The 23,700-nt window shown below is 28.5% G+C and overlaps 2 protein-coding genes across 3 annotated transcripts; both read left to right on the top strand.

Moving 5' to 3' along the window:
- LOC101212396 (20 kDa chaperonin, chloroplastic) lies at positions 1 to 2,417 on the top strand. The gene is made up of 6 exons (XM_011661729.2): positions 1 to 154; positions 251 to 441; positions 1,121 to 1,300; positions 1,405 to 1,560; positions 1,836 to 1,913; positions 1,999 to 2,417. Exons 2-6 carry the CDS (start codon positions 259 to 261, stop codon positions 2,170 to 2,172), a joined length of 771 nt encoding a protein of 256 aa, XP_011660031.1. The 5' UTR covers positions 1 to 154; positions 251 to 258; the 3' UTR covers positions 2,173 to 2,417.
- Positions 2,418 to 3,227: 810 nt separating this feature from the next.
- Positions 3,228 to 9,081, top strand: LOC101212805. 2 transcript variants are annotated; one of them, XM_011661730.2, is made up of 8 exons: positions 3,228 to 3,484; positions 3,741 to 4,046; positions 4,372 to 4,465; positions 6,831 to 6,949; positions 7,022 to 7,105; positions 7,278 to 7,370; positions 7,460 to 7,517; positions 8,596 to 9,081. In XM_011661730.2, exons 2-7 carry the CDS (start codon positions 3,741 to 3,743, stop codon positions 7,514 to 7,516), a joined length of 753 nt encoding a protein of 250 aa, XP_011660032.1. In that variant the 5' UTR covers positions 3,228 to 3,484; the 3' UTR covers position 7,517; positions 8,596 to 9,081. The 2 variants fall into 2 exon arrangements, with proteins under 2 accessions (XP_011660032.1, XP_011660033.1); XM_011661731.2 differs by having other exon boundaries at positions 8,640 to 9,081.
- Positions 9,082 to 23,700: the final 14,619 nt, after the last annotated feature.

Below are 23,700 nucleotides of genomic sequence, written 5' to 3' on the forward strand. Positions count from 1 at the left end.
CAAATAAATTTCTAGAAGGGTCTAATTTCTCCGATAAAACCCATTTTTTTCCTCTCCTTGAAGCTGCTCTTTTCAACTTGCTAGGGTTTATCTTCTTCTTCTTTCTACATTCTTCTACACCATTAGTGCCGCTTCCTCAATCTCTTATCTTCAGGTACTCCTTCTCCTTCTTCTCCCAAATTCCATTTCTGCACCTTCATTTGACTTAACACTCGTTCTTTAATTCAATAACTCCTTCCTTTCTTCGTAGAACGTCAAATGGCGGCAGCTCATTTTACTGGCTCTTTAATTTCCTCGAGGAATTTGCTGCCTTCTTTCAATGGCCTTCGTCCTTCTTCTGTGAAATTCTCTCCTTCTGTTGCCCATGCTCGAGTTGGGGGTTTGGCCAACAGATCTTTCACTGGCTTGGTTGTTAGAGCTGCTACTGTGGTTGCTCCAAAGGTTTTATAGCATCTACTTTTCTACTACTTTTCGTTTTTTTGTCTTTCTATTATAGTTTTAGAGGAGGGTATGTTAAATTTAGCTGTGAATTTGCTAATACACTTCCCAATTCTATGGTTTTTTGCTGGATGTTTCAGGTTTGTAATCTCCGGTTGTCTTATTTTAGCCTTGCTTCCATGAATTTGACCATTGTTCCTTTGCATTTTTTTGTGTATATATATTTTAGACCGTTTGTTAACCAATTGGTTTCTAAAAATTAACAATTTCTTACCAAGGTCGTGTTGAATTCTTATCTACTTTCTTTAGTTTTCAAAACCTAGCTTTTTTTTTTGGAAGTATTTGTAGAAACTAGAAAGTAGATAACGAAGCTTAATTTTTAATAACTAGAAACAAAAAAAAACCAAAGAGTTACCAAATTCATGTTTCTTGTTAGTTGATTTTACGTTTTTGATAGTTCTATATAGTTTTGCATAACTACAATCCTAGTTGCAAGCGGTGTGTATATGTTTTGAAGGACTGGTTTACTTCAAATTACTGTGTGCAGATGCAATGTTTCAAACAAATTGAGTTTATTAGTAAGCTGCTAATAGTTTTCTAGTAGTGTGCTTTTTACGCGGTTGTTTTGTGAATAAATGTTTACAAGGAATTTACCTGAGGTTTGCGAACTGCAATGTGTCAGTACACTTCAATTAAGCCATTGGGCGATAGAGTGTTGGTGAAGATAAAGGAAGCTGAAGAGAAGACTGATGGAGGGATTTTGCTTCCGTCAACAGCTCAGACAAGACCCCAAGGAGGGGAGGTAGTTGCGGTTGGTGAAGGCAAGACAATTGGAAATACTAAAGTAGAAGCTAGTGTTAAGGTATTCAGAGAGAAACCTTTCTCTGATTTATGCGGATAATCATCCGATGTGTTATCTTATGTTTTATTATTATTCATTCAATTTTTTTCCCTTTGATTTGATAGACTGGTGCTCAAGTAGTGTACTCTAAGTACGCTGGAACTGAATTAGAGTTTAATGGTTCAAACCATCTTATCCTGAAAGAAGATGATATAGTTGGTATACTAGAGACGGACGATGCGAAAGATCTTCAGCCCCTAAACGACAGGGTTTTGATCAAGGTTTGTCTTCACTATGTTCTTCTAAAATGTTCCTGTTTGGAGTAACCCATAAAATCAAATTATCTGAATCTTCCAATATGTTCGTCTGAGATGTTGCTTGGTCGTGTATGTAGAAATACTTTCCAATTTACATTTTGAAGAGATGAGTGAAGTTGGATGTGATGCTACTTGACATACAGTTTTAACACCAGTGTAGTCTAGTCATCCATTATTTGATTCGAAGGAACGTGAAACATGACAACAATGTAATACTTTGTTCTAAAACTGGATCACAGGTAGCTGAGGCTGAGGAAAAAACAGCTGGAGGTTTATTGTTAACAGAGGGATCAAAAGAGAAGCCGTCCATCGGAACGGTCAGTCATCATGCAAAGTCGCATCTTCCTTATCATTAGAGATTCCTAGGCTGTATGATTAACGTAAAGCTTTTCATTTACACAGGTGATCGCAGTTGGTCCAGGTCATCTGGACGAAGAAGGAAAAAGGAAACCGCTAACCGTGGCAGTGGGAAACAACGTGATGTACTCGAAATATGCTGGAAATGAATTCAAGGGCAAAGATGGATCTGATTACATTGCTTTGAGGGCATCAGACTTGATTGCAGTGCTATCTTAGTTGTAAAAACTTAAATTAGACTGCTGATTGGTTAATGGTGATGTAAAACTGATGTGTTTTAATGGTTTTGGTTTGGTGAAAAATGAGGAAATTGAGATGGATTTTGGGAGAGAAGAGTGTTAGAGTAAGATTTGAATTGAAAAGGCATCTGAGATGGAAGTTTCGGAAATAAGAGGGGAATTTATTTGTTGAATATCAGATTCTGAATACTTCAGGTTATTCAAGTTTGAATCTTGCATTGACCATTCTCACACGGTGTTGGGAGAGAAAAAGAGAGACCAAACTTGACTTTGGTGACCAAAGTATGACGAACAGTATTAACTTCTAGATAAACTTGTTGGTCTTAAAGGGTGTTTTTTATTATTATTTTCAAAATGGGTTTGCAATGAACTCAAATTTAATTTAAGTATACAAAACTTTTATGTCATATAATTAATAGATTTTGTATACAACAAAATATTTTTTTGTATTTTTATTATTTGTAATTATTTTTCTTGTAAAATCTATGTTGAATTTAAAAATTGGATACATTATGGCATAATAGTATTATTATTATCTTTTAAATTTCCAGGAGTGGAATAAAAAGTTCATATATTGATTGAGGTTGGAAGTTGGAAACTTAAATTTAAAATATCATTTTGTTCTTATTTTGAATGAGACATGAAAAGAATTAAAAAGGTTACTTGCTATAAAACTAGTAAAATTTTGTGGTTTGATCATAGCTCAAAGTTATTATGGGAACTCCAAAACTAAACGTTTTTAGCTAGTTTTTAAGACGATGTTGTTCGATTGCACAAAGGATGTAGGAGAATGTTGGAGAGGAGCTCTAAAATTAAGTATGCTTAAGACGATGTTGTCGAAGAATATTGGAATAATCCTAATTCAAATATTAGATCTAGAGGGTTACATTTAAATTTTACATGAACCCTACAGTTACAAGCGTTACATTTAGATTTTTAAATATAGAAAAAATGTCAAAATCATTTAGAAATTATAATAAAATTTGGTTAGTTTATGAAGAAGTATAAGAGAAGTTTATGGATATGTTTTGTTTTGTTTTTGTATGTATAATGTGTGTAAATTTCTCTTGTATTTAACCCAAAAAGAGAGAACGAAAATGGCGCTCTACTTCTCCAAGAGGCAATTCCTTCGGACATGGGGTAGTGATCGGAGACGTTCTTAACGACTGAACTGTCTTCACTTCCGACTTCCTTAGAGCATCACCCTTCTCATTCACTCCCGGTGACGTCCTATATCCATTTATCCACCGACCTCTCTCTCCTTTGCTTGTAGTTTTCTATTGAAACATTCGGTAAATTTCTCTCCTTCCGACCCTGATTTGCTTTCCGAGTCGATTTTTCTTCAATATTTTTTATTTATTTCTCACCGATTTATGTTTGGGAACATGGGTTTTGTTCTTGTTTTATTTCTAAATCATTTACTTTAACCATTGAAACTAGATTATTCGAAGTAGTTGATTACCACGTCTTTTAGTAAGAATTTCTTTGGTTTATTCGATTTTGGGGATTGTGGTTTGTTAAATTTGGCTTTGTTTTGTGTTCATCCAGATGGGTTCACACGAGGAAGTTGTGGAAATTAGTAGTTTGGAAAGGGGTCTATTGTCAGAATGCCGCTCTGATTTGGAACCCGAAAGCGATGATGAACCTGTGTTGTTTGCAGCTTCCTTTCAAGAGATGGAAGACAATTTTGTTAAGTATCATACAGCACAATGGGTTCTTTACTCCTTGCTTTTGATTTTGGCGTGGGGGATTGGGTTGTTGATGTTGCTTTATCTACCTGTAAGAAAATACATTCTGCGGAAAGATTTTCAATCGAAGAGGCTTTATCTTACGCCGAATTCAATAGTATACAAGGTAATTTGTGGACTTCAATCTAATATACTTATCGAACTTTGGCATTTCTCTTCAGTGATCAAAAGTTCTCCCCTAGTAATTGAATGTGTAAGGATTGTTCTCATTTTTAGTTGAATATTGTTGCACGTTGTTCTACAAATGCCTCTATTGTGGAACTGTATCTTTTTCATTTTATACTCTGTTGGCTATCATTCTATTTTAGTCTAAACCGTTAGTATGTGTTCATTATTCACTTTCATCTTTGATCACTTAGAAGACAATTCTATTGATTACAAATAAAACCATTTACTTGTCTACCTTAAGGAGTTCTGTTTTCCCATAACAGGTTACTAGACCTGTACCTCTTCCATGTTTTGGAGTATTGAAGAAAGAGAAGCATGTTCTGTTGCCTTCAGTGGCAGACATTATAATTGAACAAGGTAAAGTGTTCATGTTTCCAAATTTATGTTCCATCTTAACCTTCTATTTCATAATGCAGCACACCAATTATTTGTAATACTGTTGAGAAGAAATAGTTTATGCATTTAATTCTGATAGTCAACATTAAAACATTATCGAATTACTAAAAATGTTTTTCAAGGATGTTAGCAATCAGCCAATAAGATAATGGAAAGATGGGAGTTTGGAAAAGAATATAGAGTGTTGAAATGAATGGATTTAAGGGAATGTGGTGCAATTTGGAATTGATAGGGAACATTGCACCAAGCTAAGTTGATGAGGCAAAGTACCAATGTAAGCAGAATGCATGTGGCAACTATAGTAGAAGACGGATGAAAATCAATACTGCCAAATTTCAACATAGAATAGCTCCATGATTGGTTGTCTAGATTTGGAGTTTCAATGTGATCAAATCCTTGAAGAGTCAGCGGTGATGATCAGACCAGAGGGAACATGCTAGGAAGGGAGCCATCTTCTTGGTGTGGTTGGAATCTAGGCGTTGTTTTCAAAGCTTGATTGATTTGCATTGTTAGCTCTTAGGGTGGTTCATGTTGTCGGTGGGATTGAGGATGCACATTGTGATAGTTTGTCTTTTTGCTCATCTTGGGCTCTGACAGAAAAGGAATGCTAATGTTAATTCACTATGGTTGCAATATTGATGGTAAGAATGACCAAATAGGTTTTAAATAGTCGGTTTTTCTTGCCCTTTTACGTTAAGAATCGGTGGCTTACCTGCTCTCGTCAAGGTTTTCCCATGGATTCAATGGCCCCTTTCATATTGGTGAGAAGATTGGACAGGTTACATACAAGTTGGAAAGGGAATTACATAGAGGGAGCAAGTTAGCAAGTTACGCTAGTTTTTCATGTATGTCACTTGAAGAGTGCAATGGAGAAAGACCCATCTTGTCTGCGTAACCCAAACTAAGAGTCATTTCAGGTACCCGATGATGAAAGAAGGTTCAAGTCACCCTATTCCATTGCCTCATGAACATATGCCTTCTGAGTTTGAGGTCACAAAAACAAAGACCAAAAAGGAGAAGAAAACATGTAGCAGGAGAACTGTTTGGTAACGGATGGTGGGACTGAAAAGAGGCGTAGGTTCCATCCCTAACCTGAAATTTTACTCAGCTGGTCACAACGCGTTGTTGCTTGATAATAAAAGGTCCCTTTGTGGTGGATGGAGAACACCAAACTATGGAGAGAGAGGGACCCTATTTGGTCTCAATAAGTTTCTTCCCAATGGCACTCTTTTCATTGTTGAATTAGCAAATGCATTTTGCCAATAGGGATTGGTAAATCCTTTAGGGAGTGAAGGCCACGGCCAGAGCCTCCTCCTTGGTAATGGGGAGAAGTATCTTGTTTCACTCGACAATGTGATGTTCTAATGCATTTGCTTCACCTTTCAACAAAATGTTTCAGAATAGACTCTTAATCGCTTAAATCACTTTGTTTGGTATTGTGAAGAGAAAAGTGGTGGGGATAGGTGAAGGAATCTAGTCACATGGTGAAGCAACAAACAAATGTGGCGGTTAGAAGTAAGTCGTGAAATTTGCTTATGGATCAAAAGAATACTAGAAAAATTGTTTCTTAGATTAGTCCCATATAAATTTATTTTGACAATAAAGTTGTTACCTTTATTGCTCACAATTCAGTTCTATGTGATAGGACAAAACATGTTGAGGTCTGAAAAATATTTTAGTAGTGAGAAAATTGATGTAGGTGTAATATACTAATATGTGTTCCTTATCTTTCCACAACAAAGCAAATTGTTGACACCTTGACTATGGGACTGAAAAAAGGAAATTTGATTGATTAATTAATAATCCAGTTATGGAAGACATATTTAAACCAACTTGAGGATTATGAGTGTTTGATTGTTTAATATTTATCATATTTATTAGTTTATATTACATGTTGATTCATGATCAATATTGTCAATATTCTTTTCATATTTCGTAATGGGTCTTTCTCCTATGTAAAAAGACCCAAGTTAAGTTGCACATGTTTGAATAAGAAAGAATATTATTATTCTCTCAATTTAAGATGTATAATTCATTGTTGGCCAAAAAAATTTAGCTTTTGTTGAGGAAAACACGAACACATACTTTGAGTATGATTTTCTTTCTTTTCTCCCCTCCTTTTAGATCATTCTAATCTTGATCGTTATGTTTTCATCTTCTTTTTTGCCTTAGTTAGAGTGGATATATACAAGCCTACTTTTCCGTACTTCTGAAGTATGATTTCTCAATACTTTTTCCTCTGCGTGAATATGTTTCTAGCAATGTATTTTTTTATTTACTATGACATGTTTTTCTGGCTTTTAAGATTTCTATCTCAATTTTACAGGATATTTGGAATCTCTCTATGGAGTTTACTCTATTAGGATAGAGAATGCTGGCGTGAGAAGACCACCTGGTGATGACGTTCATATCCAAGGGATTACAGATCCAGTTGCATTTAGAAAGGTACTTTGTATATTAAAATGAACAGGTTTCCAGTCATATTATAGAACGTCACTCACGTTCTGCGTTTCTCAGGCTGTTCTAATGCGTCTTGCTGGTATGAGAGATGATGGCAACACTTCTCAGATTTCTACAATTGAAGAAGTTTTAAATACAAAGGTAGGCCATCTTCCTGTGTACATACACAATCCTACGTGCAAGTCAACGAGCATGCTCTTTCTTAATTGTTTTTAAGAATTATGCTTGTTGCTTCTTCTATTTTATTGCAAACTGAGTTCCTACCTTTGAAATGATGAACACTGATCATAAATATAAAATTTTAAAATCATAGGCATCCCCATCAAAATCTTCAAAGTATGACCCGTATTTATATTCGGGTGAACAAGTACTTCAGAAAGTAGAGGAGGTTGGAAGTTCTGTGAAGGTATAAACTAATTATAGGTATATGTTTTTTTTATACAATTGTTTTTTTTCTCTTTTGTATTGCTGATTGTATAATTGTATTTGCTACAGAGAGTTCAAGCTTTGATTGAAGAGCATCAGTCTCAAGTATCTAACATTTTAGATTGAAGTAAGTTGATTAAAAATGCATTTCTTTATGCTGCTGATATATGCCTTTTATGTTAATGAAAACAAAAACTGTCAATAGGAAAGAAAACTCATTTGCTTTAGGCTGCTGATATAGGACCATATTCTCTTATTCACACGTATGGTTGACTGGGATTGTGGATAGCTTGAACTAAATAAGAGCGTAAAATTGGTTAATCCAAGATCATTAGTTTTTTTCAATTATCTGGATCTCTTAGTGTAAGTAGTTGCTCTTCCAACATCTTGTGTTTTAAATAGTATGTGTATAGTACAAGTGAGCATATCACTGACTCTGGACCTGTCAATAAGGAAGGATTAGTAGTCTATATGATGAAATGTGAGAAGATACAGATCATGTATTGATGATAATCAATCATCATGACAGGTGTGTATCTGGCATGTAAATGATATTTTGATAGCTACTGTCACTGGCAGAGGCAAAATTAATGTTGTATATAAGGTGGAGAATTTTTGTACTTGGTAGGTTGTTTGGGAATGTTTGGCAAGATTGTTTTCAGTATGAACATAGAGAAGTGCTTTTTGGATCAAAATTTGTTCACAGGTTATTTTGGAAAGCAATTTTCATTCTAGTTTTTATGTTAAAAACAAAATAAATTACTAGTTTAGCTTTTGAATTTGTGTCTAAAAGGACGTTGCACGTTCATTTTGTGTCCAGAAGGTCCAAGAACTTTGAGAATGTCTAATCAGTACTTCAACTTGTCCTTGACATATTCAATTTTTCTTAATTTTGATATATTAGATGATAATTGAATCTTATGTCCAATAGGACATTAGTTTTTCCATTTAGTTTCTAGTAAGTTTGTGGGTTATGTCAAAGATTTATTTGACATCAAATTGAATTTTCCATGACCTATTGGACATTTTTTTAAAGTTTAGAGATTTGCAAATTTGAAAGTTTAGAAACCAATTAGACGCAATTTAGAGCTCAGTGACCAATTAGATTGAGACAAACTTGTAAGTTGTCCCTAAACCTGCAATTTAACCTAAAAACAACTCTATGCTTTGCTTACCCAGCCTTTGAGATAAGTTTATTCCTGCAGATCTTTCATTGACAAAGTTTGTCTTGCTCGAGTTTTGTGATCAGCTCCAAAATGGTAGAAGGCGAGTCCCAATTTTGTGAGGATTGAAGCCGAGTATGCTGAAGAAAATATACTCCTAACGAGTAAGATATGTTCTAAACTCTATTCTATGGCTGATGAGCCGTGTCAATTACCATTAGTATACTGATTGAGGGCCCGAGGCTGTAGTTTTGGAAGAAATGTTCCTAGTTTACTCTGGTGTAGGTGTATTTTTAGTGTTGGAAACCATTCAAGTATATATGATATAAACATGGTTGTGGGTTTTTCTTTTGTCTTGAATTTGTTAAACTTATTTGGAAGAAGCATATTCATGTAATTAAATTAGTATTACCACTGGATCTTTCCTTTTCTCTTCCACTGTATAGAAAGGGGTTGGAATATTCCCCTCCTGTCCATGCAAACCTGCACTTGCAGTAGTCTTCACTCAATGAAAGGAGCTTTTCCCCATGATGAAGAAAGAAGAGCTTTTTTTTTTCCTTTTTTCTTTTTGGTAGTATTGGCAGTATAGAGGATGTATGGAGTGTTGGTCACACTTGTTGAACATTTTATCCTAAAAGACTGCATTGTTAATTAGACAACTCAGTCAGACGTAGGACCGCAACCACTGCCTCTTTTGATTTAGGGTCCCTTTTGCTGCTTTCTTCGTACTTCCTACTTTTTTCTCCCTAAACAAAGGTAATACATTTTCCAATTGGTTCAACTAGATTTACTGAGATGAGCCAAGAATGAGTCTAGTGAGTAGGAGGTTCAAGGACTAAGATACACCAATGGTCTTAGGAGACCGATTCAAATGAATTGGTTGGAATTCATGAACTATTTTATTATATAAATAATACATTTGAATTTCAAATTTTGGTTGATTTTTTTGCCCAAGATAATGGATATGTTAAAATTCCATATTTATATTTAGATTATACGTGTGAATAATTTGATTTTTATTTCTTTCTTTCTACCAAAAGTTGATTAGTTTTTAATTTATCTTTAAATTCTATTCTCATATCAAACTAACCACCATAAACAATTTGGTAATATATCTAATTATTTAGATAGAAATTTTCTACATTAATGGTTTAAATGAATTGGTTTTCAAAAAATTGGGGAAAGAATTATGATCCCACGAATTCCTTATAGGAATCTCCGCTCCGATGTCGGGGAAATTTTATCTTTTGTTGGTTCTATATTTTGAAGTTTAAGTTAAAATATTATTTTGGTCTATATAATTTGAAGTTTGTTCAATTTTAGTCTATACTTTTAATTATTTGATTTTTGTGTTAATTATTTGATTTTTGTGTTAAAAAAAAATCGTTACTAATTTAAGTCCCTCAACCTCAAAGTTAGAATCTCTCTCTAGTATGTTCTCAACCAACAAAAAAATGGAAACAACAAAAAAATGGAAACAATAAGATAATACACATTTGAAAGGAAAAAAATGATTGGAAGGTAATATAAGATTTGGAAAAAAAAAGAATGGATTTGATTTTTAGAATGGAGCTTAAAAGTGATATTTAGGTATGGTTTGGTAACTATTTTCTTCTTTCAAAACATTAACAATATGTATCAGCTTTCTTTGTTTAAAAAATCAAACTTTAATATGGAAAACAATAAAAAAAAAAAAAAGTAGCTTAATGGGCCTAACTAACTAAAGTCCTCTCGATGGGTTAAGCCCAAATTATCTCAATTTAAAGATTTATTATAATTGACGATAATTTTAGAAAAAGTAATCAGTATATAACAACAGAAATTGTAAATACACCTAAATCTATCTTTGAAGACTTCTATCGCAAATAAACTTTTATGGTCTATTAATAATAAATTTTATCATTGATAAACTTTGACAAATTTTGTTATATTTGTAATTTTTTTAAAATATTGTTATATACTTAATTATTTTGAATCTAATTGATATATTTACGACTATTCCCAATTTAAATGGAGGTACAAAGCTTCATTTTTTGGAATTTTATAAGGAAAACCAATCATGCAAAACAATAGAATCTCATCCAAGCTCTTCAAATAGGATAGAAGAGGGAATAACAAAATAAGCTCCAAAACTAAAATAAGTAGGAGTGAGTATCAGTCAGTTGGTGTCAGTTTTTCGACTAAACAAACCCCAACTAGAAGAAGTACATACCACAATTTAAACTTTTGAAATTTTAAAAAATATTGTCGGTTTGGATTTTTTTCCAAATCGACATCAATTGATTCTCACCTTTCAACTAACCACCTTAGATTCTGTCGATTTTAGTTGATCAATTTTGTTATTTTTATCTATCCGGTTCACCCCTAACCACAAGACACTACTGCACGAGCAAGATGGTGGTTTGTCTCACAAAAACTAACTCAGTGTGTAATCTCTTTCACAAATACAAATTCAAAGTTATTTAAATCGATTTTATTTTTAAAAAATTTCATTTGTTATTAATTTTATTTTACTTTTTGAACACAACAGTGATCGGATATGGGATAGAAAATCAAACCTCTCATTCCTAAGATAAAAAAATCGCGTAAAATCACACTAGCATTATTAATTTTATTGTTTTGGTTTTCTATTTCAAATAATCAAACAACCCTTTTTTGGGCCAACGGTTTATCTAATTTAGAACTTTGATTTTGAAAATTTTCCATTAAATCATTTATTGCAATGTGATGTGATTTTTATATTATTGACCATTGGGAGTGGTTGGGTATACTTCCAATGACATTGCAAGCATTAAAAATGATAATTACAAATTTTTTTTCCTTGAGAAAAAATAATAATTCAATTAAGTTGGTTGATAAATCTAATGTCTTTTCTTATAATAAATTCCTAATCTATTCTCACATTTACATTTCTTTTAAAAGTTTATTCAATATTTTGCTATTTTAAAAAATGACTCTTTTATTTATTCTAAAAAATAAACGTGTATGAAATACCAAATGATTTAATTTAGTTTATATCTTGTAATCAACCCTGTCAAATTAATATATACGATGATTACACCATACAAAATTACCCAAACAAAAAATTGTTGAAGAGTTAAAGAAATCAACACCGCCTTCCATAAAAAAGAAAGAAGAAAAACTCTGACCCTAACTTTAGAAACATTGATGAACATAAAATTAGAAACTATATGCATATGGAAATGATATCACTTATTGATGCCAAAGGGCATTAATGGAGGACTATTTTTGGCTTTGACTTCTATAAATTTATTGTACTTGGTACATTAATTATTAATTTCTTCTACAATAAAAAAATATTAAATTAAAATTGAACATAGCTCAACTAGTAACGACTCGGAAACAAAAAATGACCATATGGACCAAATGTGTACAAGCCCATCTTGGGCCTAGGTTTTATTACTTGACAACGACATGTTATATTAAGATTGTACATGAAACAATTTTCAGCGTCATTTTCTCATTTTATCCTTTGATTTAATAATGTGTGGTGTGAAGGTGAACCGGCCAATTCTAACCTCAAGTCGATGATACAAGTTAATTATTATTCTGTACTAATTAAGTTATACTCCTTTTAACCTCTTTTAGATACAATGTCACTGACATACGTACACATCAAATTGTATTGAAACAATGATTTTAATTCGAAAAATGAGTAGATGAGATATCAATTACCGTTTGGAGGAATTAATGGACGGTGTTTATATTAAACTATTATTAAACAACAATAATAATAGTAGTGAGAAAAAATTAGGTAAATGGTTGGGAGTTGGTGGCCCACCATGGGAATTGGAGGCCCCAATTAGATAGGAATTGTTTGGTTAATAATCAAACTAAGATTTCATATACTTTCTAACTCTCTCTCTTTTTCCTTTTTCTTCAAAACAAACAATAATAAGTTTTTTCTTATTTTTTGCATATAAAACACTTTTGTGAGAAAAATTATTCTTCTGTTTCTTTTTTGGGAAACATTTTATCATATTGAAATTTGTATCTATTATCTCACTACTTAATTATATCCTAATCTTTTATTTTTGCATCTAATAAGATTTTCACCTATTTAAAATTTTATCGATTTTTAAAGAGGTTTTTTCTTTTAAAAAAAAAACTTTATATTTCGTAGAAAAAAATCACTAAAATATAAAAGTTTATTACATTTAATATAGATGTTAAATGTAAATATTTTGTTTAAATATAAAATTAAACTTTGTATTTAAGTAGGTTTTTAAAATTTTAAAGAATATTAAATAAATCAAGCTTTAATGAAAAAAAAATCTTCCTACTTTACCCTTTCTTTGTGGATTTTTAAAATTAATTTGGTGGATAGTTTTATCATTTATTAAATCAAATGAAATATTGCTAATTAATAAAAATAATTTCTATTTATTAATTACTATTAAATGTGATAATAATATAGAATATGAAATGTTTTTCTTTATTTATTTCCAAAAAAAGTCATCATAGAATTCACTACTTTTAATTTTAATTATATTGGTTTCAAAACTTGTGAAATTTTAATAGTTTTGCCATATCATTTTTATATCATTTTTGTTACTATAAGATGAGTCTTCTTCGTTATATTTTCTAAAGCTTGTCTTCTCTTAGTTTGGATATTTAGTTGGTTGAAGATAAAATCTTTGTAATTTTGGCCTGTAGATGTAAGGTTATGGGTGGAATTTTAGTGGCTCTATGATAAAAATTATATTTGAAAATGAAAATGTTGGGTTTTGCATACTGTCGGCTAAAAGATGAACGAACAAACTTTTTGTTATGCGAGTTTGTGAAGAACAATTGTATATTAAACTTGAAGATAGAAAATAGAGGGTGGTTAGAAATTGGGAGCTTAAAGATGGAAGATGGAGGCTTGGAAATCACGTGCTTTTGAAGATGAAGGGTCCGCGTGGACGGTTAATGATTCCCCTTTTTCCTTTTAGATAATTTTTTTTTATTTATACAAAATTTATATTATGCTATTTATACAAATTCTACTCTTTTTATATACTAAAATAAAATTGATAAATTATACTAAAATAAAATGACAAATTTCACGTGGAATGCACCAATACATAAACAAGTATGTATGTCAAACATTGTTTTGATTGTTGATGTTTTAATTTTAACAAAATGTCGATAAAAATATAGTTAAAATGTTCTGATCAAATAAAATATAAATCTGTAAATAAGAATTCTACTTTTTTTTTTTTTAACAAGTAAAAATGTACTAATAATTATACCTAATTTAAATCTTGACGTTCATAGTATATAAATTTACAATCTCTTTCAAATTTTATATAACAAATTGATACACTATTATTAATTTAGAGTTTAAACGGATACAACTCCAAAATTCTAAAAGCTATAAACTATATATCTTTATTTGTTTATTATATTCACATTAGTGATATTTGCCGCTTATTTTTTGTGTTTCATGATTTTTGTTATGATATATAATAAAAATATGAATTCATCTCTCAAAATCGATATTGAATTTCACACGAAAATGAAAGAAATTTAATAGCATGATGTCAAAATTAACTGTCTCTAATGTTTTAATTTTTCAATACTTATTACAATTAAGATAGATTATGATTATATATATATATATAGCCCTAAATCCACAACAAGAACTTTATTTCAAGTTGGATCAACTTTTTTGAGCAATTTGTTTCTCTCTTTTTGGAAAAAGAACAATCAATTAGTTTTTTTTTAATTTGTTTGAGGAAGTTTATCACTTACGTAGGGATTTTCTAATTTCATGTCACGAGATAATGATGTCTCCAAGTTTGTATTGAGTGAAAATTTGTATTATGTAAATAGTTTGTGTATAAAATTAGAAGAGACAAGCAAATGAAATTAGTAATTGAATCAAATATAATAATTGAATTGTTGTCTAGGAAAAAACATGCAGCATACCCATTATATAGGGAAATTATCATAACTTCCAAATCGTTCTTTAGGTTGAGATTTCCTACGACATATTTCAAGTTTTTTTTAAGAAAGTTTTACGATTATTACTCTCTATAGACAAGTTTTATCTCAACTTTTTAGTTTATGTGAAGAATAATATTTTTCTCATTTTGAGATTTGTTTTTCTCGAAATCATAAATTTCAAAATATTACAAGTTTGGTTTTAGTTTAGTATCTAAGTTTGAAGATATTACTATTTTTCTTTAGAAATTTGAGTTATGTTTCAATTTGATTTTTTATTTTAGTATTTAAGCTCTTAGTTTTGATTTTTCACTAAATACTCACTCTAAGTTGTGAATGTAATACCAATTAATTAATTTAAAATAAAAATTTTAATTAATTGTGATGATTTTAAATTAATTATTTGATAAACATTAACACTAAATATGAAAATTAAAATTAAGTGTTTACCCCTTCAACTAAGTTGAAGAAATGATTTTAAATCTAATCGACAAATAATTTTAAATTAATTATTTTGTTGTTAACTAGAGATGTCTTAAATAAATATATATTTTAAATTTCACATTTTGATGGTAATTAAAAAGAGGAAAAAAAATAAAAATTTACTAACGTAGGTTTTTATCATATATTTAATTGAAAATTAAAAAATAATGAGTTGAATTAAGTAATTTAAATCCTATAAAATATGAGCATATTGGCGAGGTTTTCAAGTAACCACCTATTTTGAAATCATTTTAGACTTTAAGTTCATTCTTTTCGTGAAAAACAAACATCGAAACTTATTTCAAATTCATTATGAATTGAAATTCATCAACATCTTAAAATTTCAAACAGAGCATTAGTGAATAACCAACGTTAAAAGTATAAATTTTGAAACTATCCAAATTAAAACAAAACTCAAATCTTAACCATAAAATTGTAACATTTTAAAACCTAAACTAAATTGATAAGAACTTCAAAACTCAAAACTAAATGCCTAGCACTTTGAAGTTTAGAGACCAAACCAAAACTCCATTGATTTTTTTCCCTTGCATGTGTAATAATTAACCTTTATTGTTTTAAAAGAAACCCATAAACTCAGCATATATTGTATTGTTATTAGTATTTTTTTTCTTGAGAAATAGTTATACACTACTTTTGTAATGTATAACTCCATTATATTGTATAGTTTTTTCTTCTTGAGAAATATTGTTACTATTTTTTATTTCATAATGGATTTGGGATAAGTTAGACTCTGACCATTGTAAAGTTATGCAAACTTAATTGAGAAGTTGTCTTTGGTATACCAAATAATTTTTATTCACCAACAATTTTTGTTTAACAAATCAAACAATAATTTAAATAGTCACACTAACTATTTGTTGGTATAGTTATAAAGTATAGTTTTTCCACCTCTAAAGTACGATCGTTTAGATTTATCCTTATTACACTATACCATACGTGTTACCAAATTAAAGCTATGATACATAATATATATCAAAGTGAACATTTTGCGATAGTTGACACGACCATCTATTTCAGAGGTGAGGGTTTAATCTCTCGTCCTTATCATTGGATTGAGAAAATAAATAAAAGTTTAACGTTGGCGTTTTTTTTTTTCTTTTTTCTTTTAACTCTTTGAAGAAGAAGGAAAAGCTCGTTTAGGTGTGTAAGGGAAGAGCATATATGAATATTGTTTTTGTTTTATTTTGAGAGAGAGGTGTGAAAAGAGTACGTGAAGTAGCCATCACACAATTGAATTGGATTAATTGTGAATGTCAAATCACAAGGACTTTAGTTAGATGATGGACCAAAACCAAATGCAAACCAAACCATGCATCAAAGTATTGGAATTAGGTTAATTAGTAATTTTCTTTTCTCTTTTTAACTCTAAAACCGTCAAATAGGTTATAGCATTCTTCTCGCACTTGTAAATTTCTCGATTTATATCTACTTTTTATTAATATTTTTTTGGAAAGTAAAGTCAAAATTTAGAAACTAAAATATAGTAGTTTTTCAAATTTTAAAAAATTGGCTACAAATCCAAAGAGATATATATATGTATGTAAATAAAGGTAAGAAGTTGAAAGAAATAGTCTTAATTTTTAAAAAATATATATAAGGAAAATGATCAAATGATTAACAAAGGTCTTGGTAATATTAGATATTTAATTCTTGTTCTCTTACTTTATCAAAACATGTTAAGTTTATCCAACACAACCTAGTTAATTAACCTAAAGTAAGTTTAATCTAATGGTAATTAAGATGCACTCGGCCTAGGATTGGAGGTTCAATTAATATTTGTTATACAAAATTGTTGTACTAATTAAAAATATTGTTACTTTTTATATAGAGTTTTTTATTTTCAAAAATAGAAAAATAATTAACAAACTATTTATACTCTACCGAACAAAATCACTAAAAGACAAAATTCATTATACTTTATTTTCTATGAAATGTAAATATTTTATTTTTTACAATTTTCATTTCATATTATATTATGCTAAAAATACATATTAGATGTGTGTACAGTTATTAGGTGTGTTTAGTTTAACTTTTTAAAATATTTGATTTAGAAAATAAGTTATTTTAAAAAAGAAAAATAATCAAAGTGTTTAACCGTCCATCATCACACATGTTTTAAGCACTTTTCAAAGTATATATTTTAAAAAAATTATATAAAAAGTAACTTTTTAAATAAAATAGTTTTCTTTTAAAACATTTTTTTTAAAAGAAAGTTATTTAGTAAATCCAAACTATGCTCTTAATCTTTTCGAATTCTCAAATTTATCCCTAGCATATTAAATTCCATTAAATAATTTTGTATAATTTGTTTCATTAAGTTATTGTTTTGTTAATTTTTTTCTTTTTAAAAAAAAGAAAAATTCCTACATGTGACTTTGGAAAAGACAAGTGTTGAACTTTGCTTGTACGTAAGAATTTAGGTTCATATATGAAGTATATATAATGGTTTATTGGTAATCTAAGTTTTAAAATAAATTATACATAAATGTTCGCGATTAAAAGGTTATCGTCATGAAAGTTCAAAAACCTAAAATCGTTTTTTACTTTGTTTTTGTCTTCCTTCACATCATAACACATAAAACATTTTAAAGGAGGTCGGTGACATGCAAAATCGTTATACAAATTGAATCACATGACTATTGAAAATCGATTGGACCACGTGATCCTTGAGGACCACTTTAATATGTTGTACTCGATTGTGTTTAAAAGATTATTTTAGAGTACATAATTTCTTAGATATGATTGAATTAAATATAATTTTTATATATATATAGTTGAGAGAAAAATACATTTTTCCTAAGTTTTGAGTTTAATTAGTTTATATTAGTCTTTCAATTTCATAATATTATAAATTTAATTCTCCAAGTTCTTAAGTTTGTTTTCAACCAATTTTATTTTTCAAAAAATATTTTATTTTATGTTTTGGCATTACTTTTTATTAATTATTTTTGAATAGCTATGATGCCGAATTTTAAATTATAGTAGTAAACAAATAATAAAACTTAATTAGTTAAAATTTAGAGGTGAAAAAATAAGGTTTAAAAGCATAAATTTTGAAATTTAAAATCTAAATTAAAAAATATAGATGAAAAGATAAAATTATAACGTTTTAAACCTATCAACTCAAACTCTGAACTTAAATGAGTAAAAATGTAATATTTTATAATTAAAAATCAAATATAAATTACATCAAAAAATTGGACCAAAAAATCATTTCTCCCTCCAATTTATTTTTTAATTAGTAATAACTATTTCGTTGAAACTTCATTCCTTCATCTCACAATTGCAAAAAGAGAAAAAATTGATCATTAATATTTTAATTATTTATAGTAAGCAAATTACATATCGTTTTAATTTTTATTATTACTTGTAGGTAAGAGAGAATATAAAAAGAGAAAAATGGAAAATTATTGAAAGTATTTGATTATATAAGTCTTGTTACATCCATATTATACATATACGGTTTATAGTTGAGGTTTAATTAGTTTGCTAGTCTATAGTCTATTTCGTTCATATATATTCATTTCTTCAACAATTATATAATTATGTTTTTCTTTCGTTTAAAGAAATACAAATTTACACTCAAATGTGAGAATTTTCACAAATTTTTTAATCAATGATGTAAAGTTTTGGTCATTTCCATTTCAACTAAAAAAAACTTAAAAATTTGATACTACTCATTCAATATATTCACAAATACAACATCTCCTTATTAAAAAAATTATTTTAAATATTTAAAAATTAACAACGTTTTACTTTATGTTATTGATAGATGCCAATTATAATAGACATTGTCTATCCGCTGTCGTCAAAGTGATGACTAAATAAAAAATAAAATTCTACGTATTTAATTATAAATAAATTAAACTTTGTGGGTTTGCTATATTTAAAAACATTCTTATTTATTATCAAAATCTTTGACATTTAATAATGTTGATGCATATAAAAATAATACATGAAATCTAAACGTGTGTGTTAAATAAATGTAGGAATAAATAACGACAAATTAACTAAAATGATTTATTTATTATCTTATTATTATTATTAAACTATATTTGAAATTACGTTATTGAATTGTATATTATTTTAGGGGGAAATGATAGATTATATTGATAAACCAATCAAATTAGAAAATGAACAATAACTTATGAGAACTCATTATAAATCGATGAGCATGACTTCACTAGTCAACGTACATTTTGTATGTCTATAATCTCTTTATTTTCCTTTAACAAATACACATGTATATATATATAAAATATAGATCAACTCTATCCTTTGTATTGCTCCCAAAAAAAATTATATAGTAACATTTTATACAAAATTTAAGTTCTAGCATGGTTTTTTTTTTAAAATATAACAAAACGCAAAAATATTTATATCGTATAGAACAATTTATAAAAAAAACCCCACAAACCCACAGCATGAAACAATAAAAATACCTCAATGTAAAAAATGATTTTATACCTTAGTCTAAACGATCTCTTAGCAGCAATCTTGTACCTAGTCTAAACGATCTTGTATCCTTGTACCTAGTCTAAACGATCTTGTATCCTTGTACCAAATCAAAACGATCTTGTAGTATCCTTCTACCTAGTCTAAACGATTTTGTACACGGTCTAAACAATCTTATACCAAATCAAAATGATCTATTAGTGAAGTAGTCTATCTCTGTCTATTTGGGATAGACAACTGATTGTTTAGATATTGGTACACGATCGTTTAGATCTTATACCAATAAGAAAAAAAAAAAAAAAGAGAAATGAAGAAGAAGAAATAAATTATAGAAGGAAAAATGAAGAAGTTGGTAAATATTTACATAAATAACCATGATGTTGTAAAATGAAGAAAAAGTAATAATATGAAGAGGAGATGAAAAAATCACAAAGAAAAAGCATAAAAATAATAAAAAATCGTTAGTGTTATTCAATGAGACGTAAATATTTTGGTGTTTTGTTATATTTATGAAAATTAATCTTCTAACATCATAGGATGAAATTTATAATAATTATAAAAAATTATATATTATTATTGATATGAGTAATGTTTACGATAATTGATTTATGACTTTTTTATAAAAAAAAATATTCAAAATTATACTCACTTTTGTTAATAGTCTTTTAATATATTTACATAGGCATTGAAAATATTATTAATAAGATAATGTTCTACTTCTACATCAAACTCCCCGAAAAATATTACGTAATATATGAGTTGTTTCAGTAGTCTATACCTTAACTTTGGTGAGGTTCATCAACAAACAAGAAGAAAATTCACTAAGTAAAATGAAAGTTTGTCGTGTAAACCAAAGCCGATAGGAAGATAATATAGGATTTCATGGATTTCAAGGACTTTAACCAAAAGAGCTTCAAGGAATCTTACATTACTACCCTAATTTTATAGTTACTTAAAGGATGATATATACTACGACAACAAAGACCTTTTGGAGATGGAGCTAGGGCTTTGTTCTTCTTACGTAGAAACAAGTACGTCTTGGGGTAAAAGTTGTTAGAAAAGAAGACGTATTGGTCGGTTCTAGAGAGAATACTCTTGTATTCTTCTAATTATCATTGGATCTTTAATGATGTAAAAAAAAATGCAAATCATTCTTATATATATGTTGCACTCTTATTTATGACCAATGATTGTGGCACTAGACAAATAAAGAGGTATTTTTCTTGAGAAATACTTACCTTAATACTTTATAGTAGAAAAAAGTATCGAGGTTGAATTTCCATATAGATATTAAAAAATTTATTTTCGAGAGTGTTATAGTATATCCTCCCCTCTTAAACTAAACTTTGCAAACAAAAAGATCTCTAACTAGTGTGTAGTGTGGTTGTGGGTGTGAGTACGAACATGAGAAGCAACAAGCTAAATGGGTTATGGACTAGTCTTTAGTTATTTATTTAGTGTATAATTATTTAATTTTATATTATTATATAAATATTACATTTAAATTTAAATTTTCATTGTTTTTTTTTGTGAGTATTTAAATTTAGATTATATGCGTAAATATTTGATTTATATTATTTTCTTCTACCAAAAAAAATTTTGATCATTAGTTTTTAATGCCAAAAATGAGTCATTGGAGGTTCATACCTTGGAGTAACACGGAATTTTATGGCATTCAATCGACCCAAACAATATACTATTAAATAAAGTAATAATAACAATTTAATTACTATTAAATAAAGTAATAATAACATTTTAATTACTATTAAATAAAGTAATAATAACAATATTTATTAAAGTTTAAAGCAAATGATTTCAATATTCATCCAAATCTAATATTAGAAATTGATAGTATAATGTAAACAACAATACACCATTGCTAAACTTAGGTGAAGTTAACATTTTCCCATTAATTCTCTCATTGTGTATTATTTTTTAAAATGTAAATTCACATTACACATTTTTCTTTAAAAATAACAAATTTGATGACGAGAATTTGAACATTGTTGACCCATGCTTTACTTTGACGATTCCTCTAACTTTATATCTTTAAAACATATTTAATTGTGCAAACAAATATTTAGTCCAATTAATGTTTTAGTTTATTTTAAAAGTAAAATTTATTTTTCACGAATTGATTACATTTTTCAAGTACGAAAGTTGAAGGATTATTCAATTAAAAAATTAAAAAAATATCAGCTTTTTAGTTTTTAAATTTTGGTTTGCTTTTTTAAAATTTGATATGAAGTAGACAACATAACCCTAGAATTAAAGATAAAATAGATAATTACAAATTGAATTCTTTTTTTCAGTGTGATATAAAAAATTGAATAATTGACCCTAAAAGAGAAATGTCATCCCAATACCCACTAAACCAAAAACTTCAAAAACTATATACATTAAACTACTTACTAAATTGATATTAAATTAAATATTTAGTTAATTTGATAAATAAAATAGAATTTAAACTCTTAAAATTTTAATATGAAAAAAATTATAAATTTTGTTACTTTAAGGATGATTAATTAGCATGGAATTAAATTGAAATAGTTAAATGTTAAATGAATTGATAAATTGAAGTGTAATATTAAAACTTATGTACGAGAGAATAAATAAGCATCTAAATAGAATATTCAAAATAATTTTTTAAAAAATAGAATATTCAATAAATACATATAAGTAAAAACGCCGGAAATGTGACAAAGGGTCTAACTTGAAGAAACAGCCTCCGCTCCACCACGTGGCCACTCTTTTTTATTTCATTGGATTATCTTTCTTTTTAGAAAATTGGATCATAATAATACCATTTTAGTCCCTTTTGTTTGTAGTTTTTTCAGTTCTAGCCCATCAATCTTAAACCTAGTCCCAAAATCGCAAAAATCTACCATGGCAGTAGTTTGAATTGGATAGGTTCGAGGATTTAATTTTCATCATTTATAAATGGGTCCAGTTTTTACGGTTATTGTAAGTTTGAGAATCAAATTTTAACATTTTTAAGAGTTTAAGGATTCGATCGTTATTATTGAAAGTTTAAGGGTGTAATTACAACTATCACCATACATTTTAGTACCGTTTTTGCAATTTGTATTTTTAAATTAAAAGAAGCTATGTAATAATAATATGATTTTTTTTTTCTTTTCAAAAATATAAAATTTTTACAAACTATTTACAATCAATACAACAAAACGACTAAAAAAAGAAAAACACGATTTCACAATTTTTTCTAACAAAAAGTCTTCAAAAGAAATTAGCTCCCTGGGCTAAATTATTGATTTATACCTCTCATTACATTTATAAGGTTATTTTAGTTTTTTACTTTGAAGTTTATTCATTTTTAGTTATTCTACGTTTTACAGATGCAATTTTCTATTTTGTAAGGTTTTTAGTTCCTTCACATCTCAACGATCCAATTTTTACTTTTCTCCTTTCAATAATTCTGGTAACTCTAATTCTTAATGCTATTTTCTTTTCGTTGGCTTTTTCAAAATATATTTTATTATCTATTCACACTTTTAACCAAAAATTTGAAATCATATTAATAAGTTGCATGAAAACTATTATTATTTAATCAATTTCAATAAAAAAATAAAATTTAGGATTGACTAAAAAGGTATATTTTCCAAATAACTATTTTAATAAAAACATTTTTGATAAATAACCAATTAAAATACTTCTCAAAGCTAATTTTGGTGTTGGCAATGTTCCAATTATTTTCTTAATTTTCAAAACACGTTATCTTTGAAAGTAAACATTTGAAAATGTAATACATAAAAGGATCGAGTCCTTATTGAAGTGAGAGATAGCATTTTTTTTAAAATCATGTTTATTTAAATTTTTTAATAAAATTATTTAAAATATAATTTCAAATGGATTTTCAAATGCTCTAATTTTTTATATTTTAAAGTAAATACTTAAAAATACATTTTAAGATCTTTTGAAATGGTTTAAATCCTATTTTGATCCCTTTATTTGGTTTTATTTTGGTCTTAGAACATTTAAAAACATATGTTTAAAGTGCTATTTTACCGGTTGAAATTTCGTTAACTACATAACCATGACCAACTTCTATAATTAGATGCCTAAGTTGCCAAATAAAATAATCACTCTCAATAATTAAATACTAGAGAGTAAATTGATGTTTTATCAGAAAATTTAAAAAGTAATTATTTTCAAGATTTTGATCGTAACCATTTTGACGTATTGTTATTAGGCGTCTTCACGGTTCAGTTTCAAGCTGAA

The sequence above is a fragment of the Cucumis sativus genome, chromosome 1, assembly GCF_000004075.3.
Source record: "Cucumis sativus cultivar 9930 chromosome 1, Cucumber_9930_V3, whole genome shotgun sequence".
NCBI lineage: Eukaryota > Viridiplantae > Streptophyta > Magnoliopsida > Cucurbitales > Cucurbitaceae > Cucumis > Cucumis sativus.